The sequence below is a fragment of the Oncorhynchus gorbuscha genome, linkage group LG03 (genome assembly GCF_021184085.1).
Source record: "Oncorhynchus gorbuscha isolate QuinsamMale2020 ecotype Even-year linkage group LG03, OgorEven_v1.0, whole genome shotgun sequence".
Lineage (NCBI taxonomy): Eukaryota > Metazoa > Chordata > Actinopteri > Salmoniformes > Salmonidae > Oncorhynchus > Oncorhynchus gorbuscha.
The window spans coordinates 53,840,120-53,864,642 of NC_060175.1; the positions used below are offsets into that span (position 1 = coordinate 53,840,120).

General features: G+C 44.6%; 1 protein-coding gene across 4 annotated transcripts in view; it reads right to left on the reverse strand.

Moving 5' to 3' along the window:
* LOC124031570 (semaphorin-3F-like) overlaps positions 1 to 16,792 on the reverse strand; it is a 74,330-nt gene extending 57,538 nt beyond the window's left edge. For all 4 annotated transcript variants that reach the window (XM_046342975.1, XM_046342973.1, XM_046342972.1 and 1 more), the window contains exons 1-2: positions 16,449 to 16,792; positions 13,541 to 13,700 (exon numbers count right to left, since the gene is read on the reverse strand). In XM_046342975.1, coding sequence (XP_046198931.1) covers positions 13,541 to 13,655 — 115 coding nt within the window. In that variant the 5' untranslated portion in view covers positions 13,656 to 13,700; positions 16,449 to 16,792. The remainder of the gene's footprint in view (positions 1 to 13,540; positions 13,701 to 16,448) is intronic.
* Between the last annotated feature and the right edge of the window lie 7,731 nt (positions 16,793 to 24,523).

Consider the following 24,523-nt stretch of genomic DNA (forward strand, 5'->3'; position numbering starts at 1 on the left):
CTGACCCACTGGGAATGTTATGAAATAATTAAAAGCTGAAATAGATCATTCCCTCTACTATTATCCTGACATTTCACATTCTTAAAACAAAATGACCTAAGACTGATTTTTTTTGCCATGATTACATGTCAGGAATTGTGAAAAACTGAGTTTAAATGTATTTGGCTAAGGTGTATGTAAACTTCTAACTTCAAATGTATATAGATAAAGTAACGAAAAAAAGTAGAGAAATGTCCCGTCTCCCCTCTCCCTCCCTCTTCTCAATAGGTGTGACTCACTCCCTCCCTCCCCCCAGGGGCTCATTTTGTATAAAACAAAACATCATGGGTAACCCATCTAATGTTTGTCAAATTCTTTGTGGGACCAAGGCACACATGAATAGAATCAGCCTGGATACATATTGGATACAGATACTCAAAATATAATATAGAAATTCAAACATGATTATATTACATTATCTCATAATAAGCTTTTGACCTTTTCAACTGCTCTATTGAATGTATCTAATGTTGTTTGGCGCTGTTCACATGAGCTGTGGCGAGCTCTAGTGAAAGAATGTCAAGGACGTTTTGAAGCCATTGAGTTATGCAGAGCTTATGTGGAGGCTTCCATCTGGTCACTAACATAATTTTTTGCCTCAGTCAGTCCAGACAACCGTTTCTGGGGTACTGTGAGAGTTAGTGAAGAGTCGTTATTCAACAATAATATATTGGGGAGATAGGGAATGGCAGCACCAACAATGTTCGACACAGACCTGGCAAACTGGGGCAGTCCCACATCATGTGACCAGGAGGTCTTCACACTGGTGCAGTCCCACATCATGTGACCAGGAGGTCTTTACACTGGGGCAGTCCCACATCATGTGACCAGGAGGTCTTCATACTGGGGCAGTCCCACATCATGTGACCAGGAGGTCTTCACACTGATGCAGTCCCACATCATGTGACCAGGAGGTCTTCACACTGGGGCAGTCCCACATCATGTGACCAGGAGGTCTTCACACTGGGGCAGTCCCACATCATGTGACCAGGAGGTCTTCACACTGGGGCAGTCTCACATCATGTGACCAGGAGGTCTTCACACTGGGGCAGTCTCACATCATGTGACCAGGAGGTCTTCACACTGGGGCAGTCCCACATCATGTGACCAGGAGGTCTTCACACTGGGGCAGTCCCACATCATGTGACCAGGAGGTCTTCACACTGGGGCAGTCCCACATCATGTGTATGTAGCTTCCAATATTTATTTGAGAACACAACAGACAAATTAGAATAGGAGCAAGTTTAAATTGGCATTTCCGCAGAGTCAAATAAAATCAGTGAATTAATTTGTGGTGTATTAGTCGATGACTCAGATTTCGGGACAACATTAGAAGATTGTTCCAGACACTTTTCCAGTATGTATTTTGTTAGTAGTCTTTAAAATATATGTTCCATTTCGTAACTCCTCCCATTGGTTTATGGAGGGTTTCTAGTAGCTTTCTTTATATAGATAGAACACAAAACCTCAACTTGTGTTCTGGCTACCTAATAACTCAGTGAGTGGATGGAAGGGGAGTGGTGGATTCCATGGGAAGTCATAATTATGCCTAGCGGTTCTTAACTGCAAGTAAAATAAAATGACGAACAAGGTAAATTATACATATTTTTAGGTCATGAAAGGATAATAAACCTTCATCAGTCAATATGTTTGAAAGTCTATGAATTCCTTGTTCAGAACATTGTTTAAAAATAATACGTTGTCTGGGTTTCTTGAGGAATCATTCATGTCTGGCTGGATAAACAGGGCCAGCAGGGCGAGAGAGAGGCGCCCTTGACCCCCCATCACTCCCGTCCCTTTAATTCCAGCCCTGGGGTCAGGGCCCGACTGCGAACCCCCAGAGAACTCCCACAAACACAGGAGCAACATCTGGAGGCCCCACAGGGTGTCTGTGTCCTTGGGGAATCGACTTTTCCACTTTCTCCTTCTCTACGTCTCTGATCTCTCTCTCTCTCTCTCACACACACACACACGCACGCGCGCGCGCACACGCACACACACACACACACACACACACACACACACACACACACACACACACACACACACACACACACACACACACACACACACACACACACACACACACACACACACACACACACACACACACACACACACACACTCAAAACCTCAATCGCATTCCCAATGTTGAATCTGTATGAATCCGTATGAGGGTTAAACTATCTCTGAAAATCCACATTTATCTTACCTAGCAGACCTCTATCCTTGTCTTTTTCAGACTCCATCTGTGTGCAGACACAACAACAAAAGCCAGGGGAAATAAGACCAATCCAGAGATTGCATTCCTTTTCCCTCTGAAGAGAGAGTCATTTGAACTCAGTTTGGTTTGTTTGAGAGGAGAAGTGACAGCAACGTTGCTATGGCAACCACGCCAAAGTACTGTCACACTCCACCTCTGTTCCTGTTTCCAGACACGTGGCTCCATTTTTCTTTGTCCTCCTGAAAACAAGAGCTGAGTGAACACACACACACACACACACACACACACACACACACACACACACACACACACACACACACACACACACACACACACACACACACACACACACACACACACACACACACACACACACACACACACACACACACACACACACACACACACACACACACACACACACACACACACAGGCTTGAGGAGATGATTATTCAAACACTCATCCTCCTCCATCTCCTCCTCCTTCTCTGTCACTTTGAATCTTAAGAGAAACACTTCTGGAAATATCCATTATCATCTTTGTCTGTGCCTTCCAACTGCAAGTGCTCCCCTTATCCTCCATCCCTCGCCTTCCCCACTCCGCTGCTGTCAAACAGCATCTTAATATCAGGGGCTGTGGTTTACTCTATAGCCTCTGCCTGCATACTCTTTCATTAGAGTCAAAGGATTTGCAAGGGTTCACCAAGGAGTTTCTTACATTCACGTGGAACAATGGCCAGAAGACCATTGACGCCTATAGTCAACGGTCAACTGCATGTGAAAACCAAACAAAAACCTAAACTAGGCCTAAGACATATGTGAATATATCTGAATACATGTTTGAATGTTCAGCAGTCCTCAATTCTGTTTTCTAGGGGATAAAAAAGTAAATTAGGCAACATCATCGTTGCATCTTCCACTGAGCCTATTTTTATCCTGTCTGTCACATTTCAACTGGGATAAAAAATCCGCAGCAGACATCAAGAGACACGAACACACACACACACACACACACACACACACACACACACACACACACACACACACACACACACACACACACACACACACACACACACACACACACACACACACACACACACACACACACACACACACACACACACACACACACACACACACACACACACACACACATTTAGACAAATGCATCTGAATGTGGCTGTCTCGCACCCCTGCTGAATGTTGCCCCCCCTTTGCACAGCATAGAGAGCGAAACAGAAGGACCATTTACCAAGCATGCCAAAGTGGCCCCATGTGAAGTAAACGATGATCTACATGTGATATTGCATTCGGAAGAAGCATTTCATGTGTTGGGGAAACTGAAACCCACACTATGGGAAAACCGTGGAAGCTGTATCCGAAACAGAATTCCACAGATGCACGCGCACGCATAGATAAACATGAAGTTTAAAAACATCAGGCTATTAAAGTACACACCCTCAAGGGAGCTTAAATGGAACGGGGAGGAACACTGTTGGAAGGTTAAAAAAAATGTACAGTATGTGGTTGAAATAAAGAGAAACAGAGTAAAAGATTGAAAGATTGAGGGTGAGAACGAGGAGAATATGGAATAGTATAGTGTGTGTATGTCAGTACTGTACTTTTGCATCTTCTCAAACTCACTCCACACCTCATTGTCTGTCTGTCTGTCTGTCTGTCTGTCTGTCTGTCTGTCTGTCTGTCTGTCTGTCTGTCTGTCTGTCTGTCTGTCTGTCTGTCTGTCTGTCTGTCTGTCTGTCTGTCTGTCTGTCTGTCTGTCTGTCTGTCTGTCTGTCTGTCTGTCTGTCTGTCTGTCTGTCTGTCTGTCTGTCTGTCTGCCTGTCTGTCTGCCTGCCTGCCTGCGTTAGACAGGCCGCCTACGTCAGACAGGGCTCCTACGTCAGACAGGGATCCTACGTCAGACAGGGCTCCTACGTTAGACAGGTTGCCCACGTTAGACAGGCCGCCTACGTCAGACAGGGCTCCTACGTTAGACAGGCCGCCTACGTCAGACAGGGCTCCTACGTCAGACAGGGATCCTACGTCAGACAGGGCTCCTACGTTAGACAGGCTGCCCACGTCAGACAGGCCTCCTACGTCAGACAGGCCTCCTACGTCAGACAGGACTCCTACGTTAGACAGGCCGCCTACGTCAGATAGGCCTCCTACGTTCGACAGGCCGCCTACGTCAGACAGACCTCCTACGTTAGACAAGCCTCCTACGTTAGACAAGCATCCTACGTTAGACAAACCTCTTACGTTAGACAGGCTGCCGACATTAGACAAGCCGCCTACGTTGGACAGGCCACTTACGTTAGACAAGCCCCCTACGTTAGACAAGCCCCCTACGTTAGACAAGCCTCCTACGTTAGACAGGCCGCCTACGTTAGACAGGCCGCCTACGTTAGAGAGGCCGCCTACGTTAGAGAGGCCGCCCACGTTAGAGAGGCCGCCCACGTTAGAGAGGCCTCCTACGTCAGACAGGACTCCTACGTTAGACAGGCCGCCTACGTCAGACAGGCCTCCTACGTTCGACAGGCCGCCTACGTCAGACAGACCTCCTACGTCAGACAGGGCTCCTACGTCAGACAGGCCTCCTACGTTAGACAGGCCGCCAACGATAGACAGGCCGCCAATGTTAGACAGGCCGCCAAGGTTAGAGAGGCCGCCTACGTTAGACAGGCCGCCAAGGTTAGAGAGGCCGCCTATGTTAGACAGGCCGCCTACGTTAGACAAGCCTCCTACGTTAGACAAGCCTCCTACGTTAGACAAGCCTCCTACGTTAGACAAGCCTCCTATGTTAGACAGGCTGCCTACGTTAGACAGGCCGCCTACGTTAGACAAGCTTCCTACGTTAGACAAGCCTCCTACGTTAGACAGGCCGCCTACGTTAGACAGGCCGCCCACGTTAGACAAGCCTCCTACGTTAGACAAGCCTCCTACGTTAGACAAGCCTCCTACGTTAGACAGGCCGCCTACGTTAGAGAGGCCGCCTACGTTAGAGAGGCCTCCTACGTTAGAGAGGCCGCCTACGTTAGAGAGGCCGCCCACGTTAGAGAGGCCTCCTACGTTAGAGAGGCCGCCTACGTTAGACAGGCCTCCTACGTCAGACAGGCTGCCTACGTTAGACAGGCTGACAAGCAGATCCCGGAGATAAGGGAATCTGTCCTTTCCCTGTACAGATTAGGAATTAATTTGGATGGTGTGCCTTTATAACTCCATGGAGCGAGATTGCAGCGTGAATAACTATTTGGTAATGGCTCTGTCTCGTCACTGTCGTCCTGCTAACATGAACTACTCTGCTCACACTAGTATAAACTGCATCGGCCTGCCTGCTTTTCATTTGCTGTCCCTTCGCGTTGATTGAAGAATAGTTTTGAAGTGCTTGAAGTCTTTCTTTTAAATCCATGACATCATTTGGAGAGGGGAGAGCCAGGGATTAATAGCTTGATGGTAGAAATATGCCAGCCATTATACGACGGGGCTGACATAAAACGACACAGAAAAGAACAGAGGAGAATACTTGGGAACAAACATCATTATGTTGTCAACCAGAATCACATGTATTTATTTTCCGTGCTATAGCACACAATATTTTGCCTACAGCAGGTTTTCAAAGTTTGAGTTTGGTCTGCTTCGTGTTAAACATTTTGCCATGGAAAAAAATATACTACCCTCCCTCCTCTCCCCCAGTGAAAGTCTGGTCACTTCAGAGACCTTGCAGACCTGGCAGTTTCCCCTTTCCCCTTTGGAGCGTGCTAAAACGGGGTGCCCCAGCTGTGGGAAGCACGCTAGTCACTCCCCTCCCTCCCCCTCCCCTGCCAACCCCTTATCAACAAGCAACAAGAGAGGGTGTAAGGAGAGGAGGAGGAGGAGGAGGAGGAGGAGGAGGAGGAGGAGGAGGAGGAGGAGGAGGAGGAGGAGGAGGAGGAGGAGGAGAGAAGGATACATACAGAGAGACAGAGACATGAAGGACACTATATTTAGAGCTTGAGTTGTCACCTTCTGTTTTTCCTTCCTTGAATAATCCCAGTTTGACAGCACGAATCCTGCGGAGCAGAGGTTGCTGGGATATACCACCCCGTCATCTCCGGAGAGAAACACAGCCAGCGAGATAATCATGTTCTCTCCAGGCTTGCGTGCCACAGCCACCTCATATAATTCTGTTGAAGCAATTTGTCAAAGGCCTTAGCGATGATGAAAATACAGACGTGAAGGGGAGCTATGAGCCTGCTGACCATAACAATGCCGATACACATTTCATGCATGGGAGTCGAAAACTGGCAACCCAGAGATCTCCATCCACCGCCCCCCCAATCTGTAGATCAGTGGACGAGCACCAAACCCACTAGACCTAAACTATCAGACCGCCCAAGTGACACGTGGGAACTGCACTGACTTGGCTTCTCAGAGCCCATTCTGCAAAACACGCAGCAAAGGCATGACTGCATGTGTTACAAATTGTCTGTCCGGGACAGCGCTGTGCATCTTTTTATCAACGTTTGTGTACACACACAGCCGGCAGAGAGGAGCGAGGGAGGGAGGGAGGGAGGGAGGAGGCGGGACGCAGATGACATATGACACGGCAGCAGCAGATGTGCAGAGCAGAGGGGGTGGAATAGCTCAGTCACAGTAGGGAGAGGAGAGGAGAGCAGGCAGGCAGGGGGCTTTGACATTACATGCGTGGACTGATGTACTAGCTATGTCAGCTGCCCCTTACATTGTATGTCTTACATGGCACACTCCATCCTTACCTAACAGCAGTGGGTCTCTGTGTCAGCTGGGTTAGGGGACTCCGTGCTACGGAGGTGGGAGGGTGTGTCAGCTGGGTTAGGGGACTCCGTGCTACGGAGGTGGGAGGGTGTGTCAGCTGGGTTAGGGGACTCCGTGCTACGGAGGTGGGAGGGTGTGTCAGCTGGGTTAGGGGACTCCGTGCTACGGAGGTGGGAGGGTGTGTCAGCTGGGTTAGGGGACTCCGTGCTACTGAGGTGGGAGGGTGTGTCAGCTGGGTTAGGGGACTCCGTGCTACGGAGGTGGGAGGGTGTGTCAGCTGGGTTAGGGGACTCCGTGCTACGGAGGTGGGAGGGTGTGTCAGCTGGGTTAGGGGACTCCGTGCTACGGAGGTGAGAGGGTGCGCATCAATAGTCAGCAAATGATGCAAATCATCAAGATATTTGCCGTCTCTTTTTATGCTTCCTGCTGGGTCTATGTGATGTCATTCTGTCAGGTGTTGACTGTACCTGGTCATGTGGTCAGATACCCTGGAACCATAATCAACTTTAAGACAAGTTCATCAATGGCCTCTTAGGCAAAAAGCCGCCACCTCGACCTGCTTGCAATGAAAATGACGCTGAGTAATCGCGAGTAGCGGACATAACCGGAGACCCAGACACGGTTTCCCCGGTGATCATTATACCTTTACAAAGTTTCATGTCTTCTAAGTGAACCTTTGTTTAATACAAAAAGGGAGAGGCAACGGTTATTGAAGGAGTCAGTGGATATGTCATAACCGATTGGCAGTGGCAAGCAACAAGTCTTGTACTGTACTGGTGGTTTTGATTCTGGTCTCATTGGGATTGTTGCTCCCTCCGAAACCGTGTCCTTTTCAGTATGTCGGTCTGGAGCCCAGGGCAGGTTTTTGTTGTCCCTGGGAAGACTTGGGAAGGCTTGACAAAGTCACCCTGGGTCTGTGCACTTGCTGTCTCTTGGCAGGTTAGCTGTGGATAAGCTTTCAGCGGCTCATTGATTGCTGGGGGCCTCTGTTCTGGTAAGGCCTGCCGGGGCACTTAGCTCTGGCTCCAGTGTCACACTTACAATTGACCCAAATAAATATGAACCTTGGAGCCTGGGAGAGAGATGGAAGGAGATGGAGGGAGATAAACGCATGGGCATCTAACTCTCTTTGTTTCACTATTCTCACACACAGACACCCACGCACCAACTAACCCACAAACAAACACACACACACACACTCCCACCTCGTGTCCATTACATGGAGACCTGACTGCGGACTTTTCTCCTCTCACTCTCTTGTCTTTCTTTCTCGGCTGGCCATCTCTCTCTCTCTTTTAGACACTGAACGCTCAGTCGCAAGGCTCTCAGACAGACAGAGCACAAATGGACCACCATAATGCTCCCCCTTTCAGCAGACACGTCAGCAAGGGTATCAGACAACCCATACAGTGGAGAAACGAACCACAGGCAGGCGGAAAGCTGAGGAAGCACCTTTCAGCAGGCCATTTAACCCTGAATAGCTTTTACTCTCTTACCAGCCACAGTAGGCATAGCACTATGTCTGCCCGCAGTTATTTTTCTTCTTCTACTAATCTAAGAAATCTGGGCTATTGTAAGAGCCAGAGAGCAACAATGAAGGAAGTCTAAGTGAAGGTCACTGTGAGCAGCAGCCTAATTCACTGAACAGGGGACGCAGACATATAGTCAGACACGATCTCTCGGCGTTAACATCGTCCACCCTGAGAGCACGGACAGGAGAGGTGCGCTAACGCTGAGCTCTTTGGGCTACTGGGATCCCGATTTAAACCGTAAGGTTATGTGATAGAGAAAGATAAAGCGAGTTGGGGAAAGAAAAAAAAGCCAGGGGAAGTTGAAGTGACCTTGAGTTTTTTTTCCCTTTCTCTCCCTCGCTCACTGGCAACTCTGTTTCCAGGTGTTTCACCCTGAACCAAAGGCAAAAGGAAAACGACGCGATCAAATGCGACTGAAGATTAGTGTAACAAGCTATTACTAGCTAATACGCTCCCATTCTCCCAGGGTGTGGGGGCCGTCAGTTAAGCCCAAGTGTGACTGGATCCTGTTTTTTGGAGGGGGGGGGGGGTCATGACCCCTGGAGAGCCCCAAACCCTGAAATAGCATGTAATTATAGAGCTTGTTTGAGCATAAATAAGAAGCTAGAATCAGAAGCTAAAACCAGTCAGTCCTACTCACTCTTCACAAACAAAGACAGCAGAAAGGTACACTGAATAAGGAACACAACGGTGGTGCTTTGTTTGTGCTGCAACATTGTATTACAACCTCCACCATCCACTTTGTCAGCAATTTCCACCAGCCGGAACAGGAAGTGAGGCAACGTCTACATATCTAGTATGGGTCTCAGCAATGTCAGTAAACACACTCTCTCTGTTCTTTGAAGACCCAAGTGCCCTCTTTATCTCATAACCATCAAATCTGTTGGCTAACCAGCCTGTGATGAGCACTTTGAAAATGTGTTTGCACTTGTATGCGAGCGGGCATGAGTGTTTTTGTGTGTGTGACTGTATAAGGGAGAGCTTTACTTCAACGGTGCTGTAGTGTATACAATAGGTGTAGATGGTGTGCCTGCCTGCCTGTTTCTACAAGGGCCAATATTTTTTCTTCCCCTTTCGGCTTATGCTGCTAAAGCAGTGTGGGAGATGATCGATGCTTACGAGTCCTGAGTGGACATTCCTTTACTCTGAGCCGCTGTTTGCTCTTCCTTTATCACAGGTGATAACTCAGAGCCCTGCACTGATTCTGACCCACTCATTGGTTGCTTTTTATAGACCTCACTATACCACAGACAACTGGTAGGAACTTATAAAGAAATCTCAGACCTGATGGGGACTTAAGCATAGATTTGAAGATAAGGTAGACAGACTGATATTATTCAACGGAAACTAAAAATGATTTCTGAGTCAAGAACACTGGAAATGAACTCAATACTCAGACGAGAATGTCAGTTGAATAAATATATAGAAATTATACAGCTCAGAATGACAGAAAACGACATTCTGAAAAACATGTGCAACCTTGAGCATTTAGCTTTTCCTAACCACTGTGCTGGGAATGAATCACAGTGAATCTGCTGTCATGTCACAATGGAGTTATGTGATGGCTAGCATGTGACGTGTCTCTCCCCTCTGGGCCACCGTTTAGCATGTAAATCCTTAAAGCTTTCACTCATTCAGCAGAAAGCTCTTTTTTTCTCTCTCTCTCTCTCTCTCTCTCTCTCTCTCTCTCTCTCTCTCTCTCTCTCTCTCTCTCTCTCTCTCTCTCTCCCTCTCTCTCTACTGAGGAAAAAAGATGCATCAGTCCAAGGTCTCTGTGAGATTGTCTGTAGCGCAGGTTCCCTGAATGAGTTGACTGATGATGAACATGCTCTCCAGGTAGCAGGAGCCTACAAGCACTCAAGTCCACATCCAAAGAAGGAAGTGCTTGTATTTATTTATTTATTTATTTATTTATTTATATATTATATATATATATATATATATATATATATATATATATATATATATATATATATATATATATATATATATTCAAAGCAATATATATATATATATTCAAAGCAATATTCAAAGCAATCAATAATGCCAGACATACTAAACAAACTCCCAAACTTGTTTTAGTGACTCTGTCTGACGGTCTGAGTCCTCCTCAGCAGATAGGGCTGGCCAAAGTCTAACCCCTCTGATGACCAGCACAAGCCACATTAATGCCACAGGTTAGCTTCTGCATTTTGCCAACACAGTCCACAATGTATAACTGTGTTCCAATAGACACAGAGATTGGCAGCATGAACCAGTGGGTGCAATAGGTTGTGTAAAGCTTGGAGCGTTGAAAACAAAAAGCTTGTTAAAAACAGTTGGATGGTTATAAGGAGATTAGAGTTGCATTTTCAAGTGGTTGTTAAAATTCAGTCGAGCCCCCTTGGAAAGCTCCAAGGAATCTTGCCCCCCCATGTGTATGCTTTGTAAAATGTGTAGCTAATTATTTGGCTCACCAAGGTCCATAAAGGAATCAATATGGGCACATTTAAAAGCAATTCCCCTTAGTATGAGCCAAAACAACACAATTAGAAAATGTGCAGCTCATGTTCAATTCTAGTCACCAACAAAGTGAAGTTGCTCTGTCAAAGAAAATATAGGGTCGTTCCATTTGATTTCAAATATTTTCTTACCTTTGACCTTTTGTTTTGAACGAAACTTTCCATTCATTTTTTGCCCATGGTAGAAGAGGTCATAAAGTGACTTTTTTGACCTAAATGCCAAAAATATTCAAGAGACATCGGTGCTCATAGTTGACCCATTTTGCATACCTCACGATGCCATGAGACATCCAAGTATTCATTACTGGAAAAGATTAACGGAGTTGGATATAATTTCACATCTGACAATGTTTTCAACCTATCTGATAATTTCTTGAATTTCTTTTTTTAAATACAAATTATGATTTTTAAAATATTTTTTTAACCTTTAACGTCAACGATGTAAAATGCGTAAACCCCCATTTTTACATATGTTGTAACTTAGACACTATTTTACATCGTTTGATGTGTTTGTGTTGTGCCCACCATTGGTTGAGACACAGCATGCTCAGGGTGGGTATCATTTCAATCATAGAAATAGGATTCAGGGAATGGACATATACCTTCAGACCACTGCAATGTAGCTGAAACACCATTGAAATTGAGATTGAATTGAAATGGTAACTTCCAATCACTACCACAAAGATGGCCGCCGGCCTCCCACCATCGAATGTCAACTTATTTGGGAATGATTTATATTTAAATAGGTTTCCTATACAATATTGACAGTATAATTTAAAACAACTGATATCCCCATTCAAGTCAACATTCTCTGATGTGTGGACTTCCAACAATCTTTGTGGCCCAATTTGAGTTTTAAATGTCAATTTTATAAGCATTCGAGTACATTTATTTCCCAGAATATGACACCCACCCTGTATTCAAGAGCATGCAACATTATAAAATAGATAACGCTGTTTGTAAAGCTTTTAAATGATATCAAACTCAACCGTTAATCGTTTCCAGTGACTAAGACTTGGATGTCTCATGGTATGGTGGGGAATGCAAAATGGGTCAACTTTGAGCACCTCAATATTTTAACATTCAGGTCCAAAAAGTCCCGTTCTGAACACTTCTACTATGGGCAAATATGTCTGGAAAGTTTTGTTCAAATCAAAAGGGATGCGGTCAAAAAGGGATTGAATTCAAATGGAACAACCCTATAGATCTCTCAAAAAACAATGAATAACAACAACAACAAAAGGAACTGATTTAAAGGAAATTGGAAAGAAATGACCATTGTGGAGCAGTGCGATTGTAAACTTGAAACCAGTGGGTTGTGAAAACCAACTTAATTAGAGAGTGAAAACCGACAAGTAAGCAAAAAGAAAGAGGGAGAGGGAGAGGGAGAGGGAGAGAGAGAGAGAGAGAGAGAGAGAGAGAGAGAGAGAGAGAGAGAGAGAGAGAGAGAGAGAGAGAGAGAGAGAGAGAGAGAGAGAGAGAGAGAGAGAGAGAGAGAGGGAGAGAGAGGGAGAGAGAGAGAGAGGGAGAGAGAGAGGGAGAGAGAGAGGGAGAGAGAGAGGGAGAGAGAGAGGGGAGAGAGAGGGAGAGAGAGAGGGAGAGGGAGAGGGAGAGGGAGAGGGAGAGGGAGAGGGAGAGGAGAGGGAGAGGAGGAGAGAGGGAGAGGGAGAGGAGAGAGAGAGAGAGAGAGAGAGATAGGGAGAGGGAGAGGGAGAGGGGAGAGAGAGAGAGAGAGAGAGAGAGAGAGAGAGAGAGAGAGAGACTCAGGTTGCCCAATTCCACATAACTCACGGGCAAAAAAAAAAAAAAGTGCAGAATCTATTCTCATTCCCCACATGAGGTGATGAGGATTTAAAGACATCTGGAGGTTTAGCGAGGCCTCCTCTCCTTTGAGCTCCACACTGGGGTTCACATCACGATTAGCCCTACATGCACACAGTGCAACGGGATTGATAAAGCATCAGAGATTATGGTACACCATAAAGGTCCACTTTCAAGGTACAGTTCACTACACAGACAGGGCCTCACGTGCCAATTTAAGTATTCATAATACACTGGGCTCTGCCGAGGGCAGACGAAGCGCTGTTGGATGACTGTGGTAGTCAGTCAGACAGTCTGTTTAATGAAGACTTGGTCTCTGGCCCTGACCAGAAGGCACAAACAGCACTTCTTCTCTCCCCTGCTCATGTCTCTCGTCAACCTCCTCTCTCAGCAGATAATCAAGCTTCAGCCAGAGAGAGGTGGCTGGGCTCACACTGACACCACGGTGTGCCAAGCACGTAGCTGTCTGGAACGCCTTCCTAGTCCCCCTAAACCCTACATTTCACCAAGAGCAAACACAAAGCTAGGATGAGCTGGGAAAATAAAAGCAAAAAAATAAAGCTCACATACAGGGAAATACTATTTACCTGTTTCAGAGTCACAGAGAACCGCACCAACTAGGCAAGATATCTAAACGTGTGTCTTACCTTTGAAGGAGAGGAAAACCCGAGGGGCAGAGAGGGGCTCAATGGGCAGTGTGGGCAGTGCCTGGGCCGAAAGGGCCAGCATGGTGGACAGCCACCACATTTTATCCCACAGCATGGTCCCTCCGCTTACAGAGAAGAAGAGGAGAGAGAGTCCAGGTACCTGGGGAAAGAGGGAGAGAGTGAGATGATGACCAGCTCTGTATCACACCCCCATACAAAAATTCTCCAACACACACACATGCCACCAGTTTTGGGGGTAATACTTTACAAAGTAACGTGTTACAGTAATAATTTTACTTTTTGAGGTAATGAGTAATATAGCGAAGTAAGATTCCAATTTAAGTACTGTATTACAGTTACTGATCAACGAACAGCATGTTAATTTTACTCGCTGTAGAATTCCTTCTCGCACCTTTTCCCTTTGCTTAGGGACTTCAGTCTCAACACATCAGCTATATTTAACCTGGAGAAAAAAACTTTCCAAGCCAAACCTTCATATCATAACAGCTAACTGCTACACACAGCCTACATTATTGTCACCATATTAGCTAACGTCATAGCTAGTCAACATGCCTACTAGAACTAACGCGTTAGTAAACCCGCGACAATCATGCAGTACAGTGTACAGTCAGCAAGCAGTTTAGCAATAAATGTTTAAAAAAGCTAAACTTACCTTGACTTGGAAGAGTTCGAGTGTTGGCTAGCCATAGCCAGCTAGCTAACATAGCATCCCTCTCTGTTTGAGCCAGTTTTTTTGAGTAGGCTAAACTACCTAGCTGCATTCACTAGCTAAGTGAAAGTGAAAAGAAAACTACAAAGAAATATCTCTCTCTTTCTCTCTCTCTCCCGCTCTCTCTCTTCCTTCATTTTTACATACATTAATTTATCCAAAACTGTTCAACTATTGTCTTTCTCTCTCTTTGAGTCAACTACTCACCAAATGTTATGTACTGCAGTGATAGCTAGCTGTAGCTTATGCGTTCAATACCAGATTAATTCTCTGATCCTTTGATTGGGTTGACAACATGTCATTTGATGCTGCAAGAGTTCTGATAGGTTGGAGGACGTCCTCCGGAAGTTGCCATAATTACTGTGTATGTCTATGGAAGAAGATAAGAACCACAATCCTCCTAGGTTTTGTATTCAAGTCTATGTACTCAGAGGAGGACGGAAACTAGCTGTCCTCCAGCTACACCATGGTGCTACCCCACAGAATGCTGTTGAGGCTACTGTAGACCTTCATTGCAAAACAGTGTGTTTTAATCAATTACTGTGTTTGGTGAAATGTGAATATATGTAGTATAGTTTTATCTAAAAAGGATACGTTTTTTAATGGTTCACTATTTTTATTTTTTATGAAATTCACTGAGGAGGATGGTCCTCCCCTTCCTCCTCTGAGGAACCTCCACTGACATGCACCATATGTGGACAAAAAGGGAATACGTTCTGGGGGACTTTTATTTTGACATGACCTAAGCAGAAAATGAGTGGGTCTACAACAGACCTACCGTTCGAAAGTCTATTTAATAATATAATATGATGCTTTAGATATTTTGTCTCAAATCCCCCCTTCATAATGACCAACCATCCCGCCCACCAGCACAACTTGAACTTCTGGCTTCGGAAGGACTCTTTTGTGCAACCCAATACAATTGAAAGCACTGCTAGTGTATGTGATATATCCGCAACGCTAAAAGCACCCAGGATGGGCCTATTTAACAAAACAACACATTAGTAAAGATAATTTAAATATTGTGCTTGATTTATGGGGTTTGGAACCCATAAATACTTTCTTTGGCCATATATCACTGTTCTGTTCGGTCATGAGCGTATGGGGTTAAAAACTGCTATAAAAGGACGTTGGATCAAGTTCCGAATATTCAAAAGCGCGTCTCGGCAAATATATATATATATTAATATGATTATTATATTTAACCGATATTTAACTAGGCAAGTCAGTTACAATGACGAGTCAGTTATAAATGACAATGACCGCCTATACCGGCCAAACCCGGACGACGCTGGCTCAATTGTGCGTCGCCCTATGGGACTCCCAATCACGGCCGGTTGTTGATACAGCCTGGCTTTGAACCAGGGTGTCTGTAGTGATGCCTCCAGCACTGTATATATGAACTCTTTTGTTTTTTTGTTTTTACGCAGAGGCTTTTTGCAGCGGTGACAACAGAGATGGGCCACCGCTGCTTAATGAATATAAAGAAAACACTACACATTCCTTATTTATTCGGGAATGGGGTTGAGGCTATAATTAACGAGAATAACATGACAAGTCTGTGCAATAGAAAATGAATTAGGCTACGCTTAAAATATATTAGGCTGGCTATAAGTGGGAAAATGTTCCTGTTATAAGCGAACAACGAACAGTCTTGACTTTTCACACAGTTAGTTAGGTGCGCAGGCTTCTGCAGCCTGTTGTTGGATGAAGAAACTTGAACGCTATAAAATGCTGGCTTCTTGTGACGCTCGTGAGAAGTAGCTGAAAAGACCACGCAAGAGCTCCTACAGCCGTTTGAAATGCAGAGATATTATGGCTAAATATCAAGCCATAGCCTACCGGATCTGAACGCTTATATGGTTCCTCGTGCAGCCATTCAGCAAAAATAAAAATCATAAATGTGTAGGCCTAATAATAATAATAAAAATAACAGAGACCTAACAAAGCATCATTAACTTATTGTTTGGCTAAGTGGACTGAAAATAATAATACATAAGAGACAATAGGTATAAATCACCAATTGTAGTTCGACTCAATTACTGGAGGCATTGTTTTGATAATAATCTCTTAGGATAATAAATAATTCAACACGAACATATGAGTCATGATTTGACTGAAAAAAAACCTTATGCATAAAAACATTAGATCAATTAAGTAGCCTACGGTTGTGCCTACCTGGTTATTATTGCCCGGTGGAAATTACGCAGATTCCAGTCATAAGAGTCATTTAGAAGGCAGATAACAAAATCCTACTAAATTCTCCTTCTCTGTCCCCAGTGTACGAATGAAGCCGCGGAGATCCTGCACGAATCCCCAGCAACAAAGCTATGGATCCAAATGAACTTGGCAATCACCTAAGCTTGCAATATTTGTCTCCTACTCTCTACTCTTATCTCGGTCAATAGAGTACAATCCCACTTTGTTGCTCTCGTTAATATCTGTTATTCCTTGAAATTGAGGAGTTGCTAAAGTTGACGCGGCGCACTACACCACAGACAGCTCTGTAGGCTACTGAAGGGGAGACGCATTGGCAGGTGAATGCAGTGCGCTCGCCCGTAGCCTACATAGACACACACCCATGGGGCGGGAACTTACCTTAGCTGCAGACGCATCTGTACCGCCCCCCCCTGAAAATGATGTGCCTGTAACACAATGGCAAGATTCAATCAGCATCCAGAGCCCAAAAGGTAGAGTAGGCCTAACTTCAAAACTGGACGTTTCAGAATATCCATTTTACTTTTATACATAGCCCCTAGACTTAGGCTATTTACTGTGTTGGTGATTTACATCGGATCAAATCAGACATGGATCCATCCAGAGTATTGCAGTAATGTCTAGAGCTGCACTCGCAGCTTCCGTGTGTTTGAAAATGTCTGCAACTTCCAGAGTCGGTCCTTGTGTCATTTTATTGTCACTCGCATATTCTCTGAAGTTTCGTCTGCGAAATATGCAAACGTCTGTGAAGTCGAGGAAGAGTGCCACTTTAGTGTACTGAGATGGGTGATGCAGAAAATGTAAGCCACATCCCGGAGGGGAAAAAACGAAGCCGCTGGGGAGAAAAAAAACCTCCATTCTGTTTCAGAGGAAAGGGTTGCTGAGTTAATACACAACACAAAGGATTATCTAAGATTTGCTTAGGCTTTTGAGTAAAACCTCATGAAATCTCAACTGGGGCATAGATTTTTCATAGATCTTGAGCTTGTTTTCATGGTGTCCTGCACACTGTTCTTTTTGCATCAGTGAAGCAGATCCCACATTGTGTGTGCTACTGGGAGAACGAGAGAGCATGCATGTGTGTGAAGGGGGAAGGGTTCTGATGACAGCAGTGGGATGCTTGGCCAGATCTGAGTAAACACACCTGATGCCAGATCAGCCCATTGTATATTTTCAACAGTCCAGCTGCCTAAGCAGAAAAGGGAGTGAGTTTGTGAGCCCTAACCTGATGGAGGATGTACTGTTATGTTTTGTGCCTAAAGTGTGCTGTGCCTCATGCAGTGCTTTTTATTTGCAACACTCCCAACATGCTTTCTAGGCTACCTGACAATGGGCAATGACGTTCGGATGGAGTACTATTTAAGCAATAAGGCCCGAGGGGATGTGGTATATGGCCAATATACCACGGCTAAGGGCTGTTTTTATGTACAACACAACGCAGATTGCCTGGTTTACTTCCCTTGCAAGTTGCCTTATTGCTATTATATACTGATTACCAATGTAATTAAAGAAGTCAAAATAAATGTTTTGTCACCCGTGGTATAAGGTCTGATATACCACATCTGTCAGCCAATCAGCATTCAGGGCTTGAACCACCCAGTTTATAATGAGTGTTAGGTGGGAGCAGACAGCAGAGCCATATATGCACAGTGTACAAAACATTATAAAACGAGTTGTTTGGTATCCTGGATACTGATTGGACAAGCAGCGTTCCAAGTCATGCTGTGTAGGCCGTCATAGACACCCCTATGCCTGCTAACAGTTACATCTGAAAATGATCACTGTGCCTCAATTAGAATATCATGTTGTTGTCTGAATCATCTCTTGTATTTATTTACATTCACACATGTTTTCTCCGTGCTTCCAGCCTAGCATTTAGTTTGGTACAGCAGGGTTAATATAAGCCTAGAAGTCTGCCTGTCCGACTTCAGGCAACAATGTTTCACTTTTTAATTTTGATCCGTGTAGTACCATACAGTGGCGACCGGTCATTCAAGGCAGGTGGGGCAGAGACCCACCTGTTTAGCTGTTTTTTGTTGTTGCCTGTTTTGCATGGTTATTTTGGCATTAATATGTGTCACATATCAGTTTGTAAACAATATAAAAATATATATATATAATTGAGTTAATAAAGCCGCATACAAACATGGTCTCTTTGCTTTGTTGAGTAATGCAGCTCCAAAATCCAGGTGTTTCAGCCGAGCTCAGTGCTTTCTGTGGTGGTGGGGCAGCCAGCGGAAAATAGGGAGTGTAGGGGTTGGCAATGATATCTAGTTACCCCGTGATTGGCTCAGTGTTCTGTCACTCATGGGAACACTACGTCACCACAAAATCTACAGGGAGAGCACGAAAAAATTGTAAGCCCCTTGGGTGCTGCCATAGTTACATTAGAAGTGCCCATCCAATGAGGTTCATGGCCACAGATAAAATGACATCAAGTCACGTTATATCAAGTCGACAATCTACTGGCAAATCCTTTTAAATCCTTGTCATATGAAAATAAATTATGAAGAAAAATTATAGATAAAACGTATCGGTGCTCATCGGCCATTGGACATAAACATTACACAACAAGTTGGAAATCGCAAATTCAACAATGAGTGGTTTTGAAGGAATCAGTGGCTAACTGCAAGTGTTGGAAAGCAATCAATAGCCTGCTATTCAGTGGAGTGGGTGTGTGGTCCAAGTCTGGGTTTAAGGCTCTCTTTTCCACGTTTAAAAGGATTAACATTCAACACAGTGAGCCAGAAAAAGTTGAATACATTGGCCATGCTGTCAATCCAGCATGACTTCTGCCGTGTTCAAAACAACTGGAAACTCGGAATTGGGAAATCTCAGACTTCAGCGAGTTCACGACAACTGGGAACTTCGAAAAAAACAAGCTCCGACTGGGAAAATACATTTTGAACCATCATCCAACTCGGAAATCCAAGTCAGGAACTCTGGTCTCTTTCTAGAGACCAACACCTCCTTCCTGTTCAAGTGAGCACAGCAGAACAAGGTGTGTCCAAAAATGTCTTGTATGCTGCTGCATAAATGATGTAATATGCCAGAGTGATATGTATACTGTAGCTAAGAAAGTAATACTAAGTGTATGCTGTGTAGTAAGCTGTGTAGTAAGTAGCCCATGTGCCTCAACCTAATAATTTGGTCCCTTTCCCCCTCCTAACTTAGCCTACTGTTCTGACTTGGTCGTGCACATGTAGCCTATAGCCTGTTTTAGAGAAATGTCATCATTGAATATTGTAAGAACTTTCATTGACTGCTTATATGCCCCATTTATTTATCCTACGGGTCTGACTTGGTGTACAGGGAAAATACAGTAAGAACGGCCCATGTTCTGAATTCTGTCGCTGTACATTTCAAAATTGCTTAAAAAATAGTTATTTTGACTATGTCCATCCTAGCTCGCTCATTAATCAAAATTACGGATGGCCTCTTATCCGCTCGTCGTTCCCTTATGCCATAGTTTGTACATCAATTGTCAATAGAAAACACATTTGTTTAACGTCAGCTATGCTTTTTTTAAAGGCAGTAAATGAAGAGGAATGAACAGTTTCTCTGCCAGACAAGGCTCCGCTGATAGCCAAGTGTAGTGATAGTAAGGATTCGCTCCATGGTGCTGAAAAGAAAGCTCTGCTGTTGGGACAGCTTTATGCAGGCCTTAACAGTTTGTGGGCACCGTTTGTCACTGTTATCGTGCTATTAATGTACTGTTTAGTGTTGTGTCGTGGCTTTACTGGCATGCATCTGAAACATTTTTATTTTATTTGCCCCACTAAGATTTACATGCTAAAATTGCCACTGGTACCATACATAGAGTGAATGGTGCCCAGAGGAGATGAGTTTTACTTTTTCTTAGCCAGTCAAAATCAAGCATCAATATCATTATCATCGACACATCCAAGTAAATAATCCCAACCACTTTGCCAAAGCACAGCCCCCACACCACTAGAGTGATATCAACAGACCACCAACTTACTACCCTGAGACAAGGCTGAGTATATCCCACAAAGATCTCATCCACCGCACAAGCCCGAGGGGGCGCAAAACCGGACAGGAAGATCACATCTGTGACTCAACCCACTCAAGGGATGCACTCCTCCTAAGGACAGCATGGAAGAGCACTATTAAGCCAGTGACTCAGCCCCCATAATAGGTTCAGAGGCAAAGAATCCCAATGGAGATAGGGGAGCCGGCCAGGCAGAGACAAGGGCGGTTCGTTGCTCCAGTGAATTGCAGTCCACATTTGCACTCCTGGGCCAGACTAAACTCAATCATAGAAGAGATGAGTCCTCAGTAAAGACTTAAGACTTAAAGGTAGAGACCGAGTCTGCGTCTCTCACTTGGATAGGCAGACCATTCCATAAAAACTGAGCTCTATAGGAGAAAGCCCTGCCTCCAGCTGTTTGCTTAGAAATCCTAGGGACAATAAGGAGGCCTGCGTCTTGTGACCGTAGCATACGTGTAGGTATATCTTGCAGGACCAAATCGGAGACATAGGTAGGAGCTAGCCAATGTAATGCTTTGTAGGTTAGGAGTAAAACATTGAAATCATCCCTAGCCTTTACAGAAAGCCAGTGTAGAGAGGCTAGCTCTGGATAAATATTATCACATATTTTGGTTCTTGTCAAGATTCTAGCAACTGTATTTATGAAAAATGGTCCCCCACCCAAAGGACATCCAGCCAACTTGACGCAACTGTAGGAAGCATTGGAGTCAACATGGGCCAGCATCCCTGTGAAACGCTTTCGACACCACGCAAAGTTAATGCCTCAATGAATTGAGGATGTTCTGAGGGTAAAAGGAGGTGCAACTCAATATTAGGAACGTGTTCCTAATGTTTTGTACACTCAGTGTGTGTATACTGTCTATATACAGTGCATTCGGAAACTTTTCAGACCACTTGTCTTTTTCTTCATTTTATTAGTTTACAGCATTATTGTAAAATGGATTCAAAACAAATTTTCCTCATCAATCTATGCACAATACCTCATAATAACAAAGCCAAAACAGTGTTCTAGACATTTTAGCAAAAATAAATAACAACAAAGTGAAATATCACATTTACATTATTATTAAGACCCTTTACGCAGTCCTTTGTTGAAGCACCTTTAGCAGCGATTACAGCCTCAAGTCTTCTTGGGTATGACGCTACAAGCTTGGCACACCTGTATTTGGGGAGTTTCTACCATTCTTCTCTGCATATCCCCTCAAGCTTTGTCAGGTTGGATGGGGAGCATCACTGCACAGCTATTTTCAGGTCTCTCCAGAGATGTTTGATTGGGGTCAAGTCCGGACTCTAGCTGGCCAACTCGAGGACATTCAGAGACTTGTCCCAAAGCCACTCCTGCATTGTCTTGGCTGTGTGCTTAGGGTCGTTGTCATGTTGGAAGGTGAACCTTCACCCCAGTCTGAGGTCCTGAGTGCTTTGGAGTGGGTTTTCACCATGGATCTCTCAGTACTTTGCGTCATTCATCTTTCCCTCGATCCTGACTAGTCTCTCAGTCCCTGCAGCTGAAAAATATCCCCACAGCATGATGCTGCCACCACCATGCTTCACCATCGGGATGGTGGCAGGTTTCCTCCAGTTGTGACGCTTGGCATTCAAGCCAAAGAGTTCAATCTTGGTTTCATCAGACCAGAGAATCTTGTTTGTCCATGGTCTTAGAGTCTATAGGTGCCTTTTGGCAAACTTTAAGCGGGCTGTTATGTGCCTTTTACTGGAGTAGTGGCTTCCGTCTGGCCGCTCTACTACAAAGGCCTAATTGGCGGAGTGCTGCAGAGGTTGTAGTCCTTCTGGAAGTTTCTCCATCTCTACAGAGGAACTCTAGAGCTCTGTCAGAGGGACCATAAGGTTATTGGTCACCTCTCTGAACAAGGTCCTTCTCCCCTGATTGCTCAGTTTGGCTGGGCGGCCAGCTCTAGGAAGAGGCTTGGTGGTTCTAAACCTTTGAATTTAAGAAAGATGGAGGTCACTGTGTTCTTGGGGACCTTTAATTCTGCATAATTTTTTTTTTGGTACCCTTCCCCAGATCTGTGCCTCGACACAATCCTGTCTCAGAGCTCCACCGACAATTCCTTCGACCTCATGTCTTGATTTTTGTTCTGACGTGCACTGCCAACTGTGTGACCTTATATAGTAGACAGGTGTGTGCCTTTCCAAATCCTGTCCAATCAATTGAATTTACCACAGGTGGACAAGTTGTAGAAAATCTCAAGGATGATCAATGGCAACAGGATGCACTTGAGCTCAATTTCGAGTCTAATAGCAGAGTGTCGGAACACGCATGTAAATAAGTTATTTTCTGTCATTATGGGGTATTGTGTGTAGATTCCTCAGGATTTTATTTTTATAATAAGGATGTAACATAACAGTGTAACGTAACAAATGTGGAAAAAGTCAAGGGGCCTGAGTACTTAAAAATAAAAATAAATATATATATATATGGCTCTGGGTGGGAGAACATTCTGAGAGAAAGGTAGTTGGAGAGGATATATGTAATGTAGAATTTTCTATCATATTTTTCTATGTAAAAAAAATAGGTTAAAGAGAAAGTTGGATATGTTATTAGTTGCAAAAGTTGGATATGTTACTGGTTTGAGATTGTATAGTTCTGTTAGTTTGTCTGTCTTATATAAGCATAGCTGATTAAAGGGCATGCCATATTTAGTTTAATCAAATTTTAAAGGCCCATTGTTTCTTAGTGGCATTAAAAATGTATTGTAAAATGTATTGTAAAATGTATTGGTTTGAATTCATTCAAGTGTTTAAATGAAAGTTTTTCTGAAGAATTAATTCTTCCAACAGAAGTGGCTGCTTTTCATTTTGGGTGGGCTTGGTTGCACGGAAACTTACGATCATGTCACTCACGTGCAGTGCAGATTTTGAGCAAAGTTGCTTTATCAATTGAGGAGAAGATTAGATTGGTCTTGCCAGGAAGCTAATCCTGAAGACTGATGCTGTACCATCATTAATAAACAGTGGATCAGTGGATCTTGCATGCGCTAACCATAATGTAAGTCAGGGGTTCCCAAACTTTTTCACTCGTGGTCCCCCTTCCAGCATTGGGGAACATCCCATGCCCCCTTGCATGCACACTCCTCATCCCTCTTTTTTGCATGTTTAAAGTTAATTTCCTACAATTCTACACATTTTGTCATGGGGTGCAAAGAATGCTTTTCAGTTCTAAAGCAAATGTTCTTGTCATGGATCCCTCCGGAACTTTCATTACGCACACCTGTCCCCTATTCCCACTGATTAGTACTTGTATAAGTGTGCCCTTTGGTTTCCATTGGGCTGGTGATTATTGTTACAATGTCCATTGGTGCATGTGAGTATTTGTGCTGTGTGTTTTGGGCTTTCGTGCCCTTGTGGATTGCGCAGATGATTACGGGCCTCGTCCCGTGTGTTAATCATTGTGCGACTGTGTTATTTATTTGAGGTACTACTCGCTCTTTTGTTTGGGTTTCAGCCCTGTGTTTTTGCATCGTGTTGGTTTGGTCTTCCTCCCTGTGCCTTTACACCGCACGCCGTAATTTGGGTACAATAAAAAAACAATTACGCATTCCTGCATCTGTCTCTCTAATCATTTATACCAACGTTACAGAATAATCAACCATTAAGGGAGACAGCGGGAATGGCCCGTCCAATGAGGTTGCGACTGGTCCGTCCGACGACACAACGTCAGCAGCTACAACTGGCCCGTCCGACGCCGCCACAACCAGTCCATCCAACGCCACTGCTACTGGTCCGTCCAACGCTGCGGCAACTGGCCCGTCCAACGACGACGTAACTTCGGCAGCTGCCCTGGGTCCTGATCGACCCGCACTGCGTTCCTGTGATGGTCCTCGAGGCCGGTGTCGTTGCGCTGCTAGTGGTCGCGGGGGTACTTGTCACAGATCCCTCAAACTTTCATTATGCACACTTGTCCCCTATTCCCACTGATTAGTACTTGTATAAGTGTGCCCTTTGGCTTCCATTGGGCTGTTGATTATTGTTCCAATGTCCGTTGGTTCATGTGAGTACCTGTGCT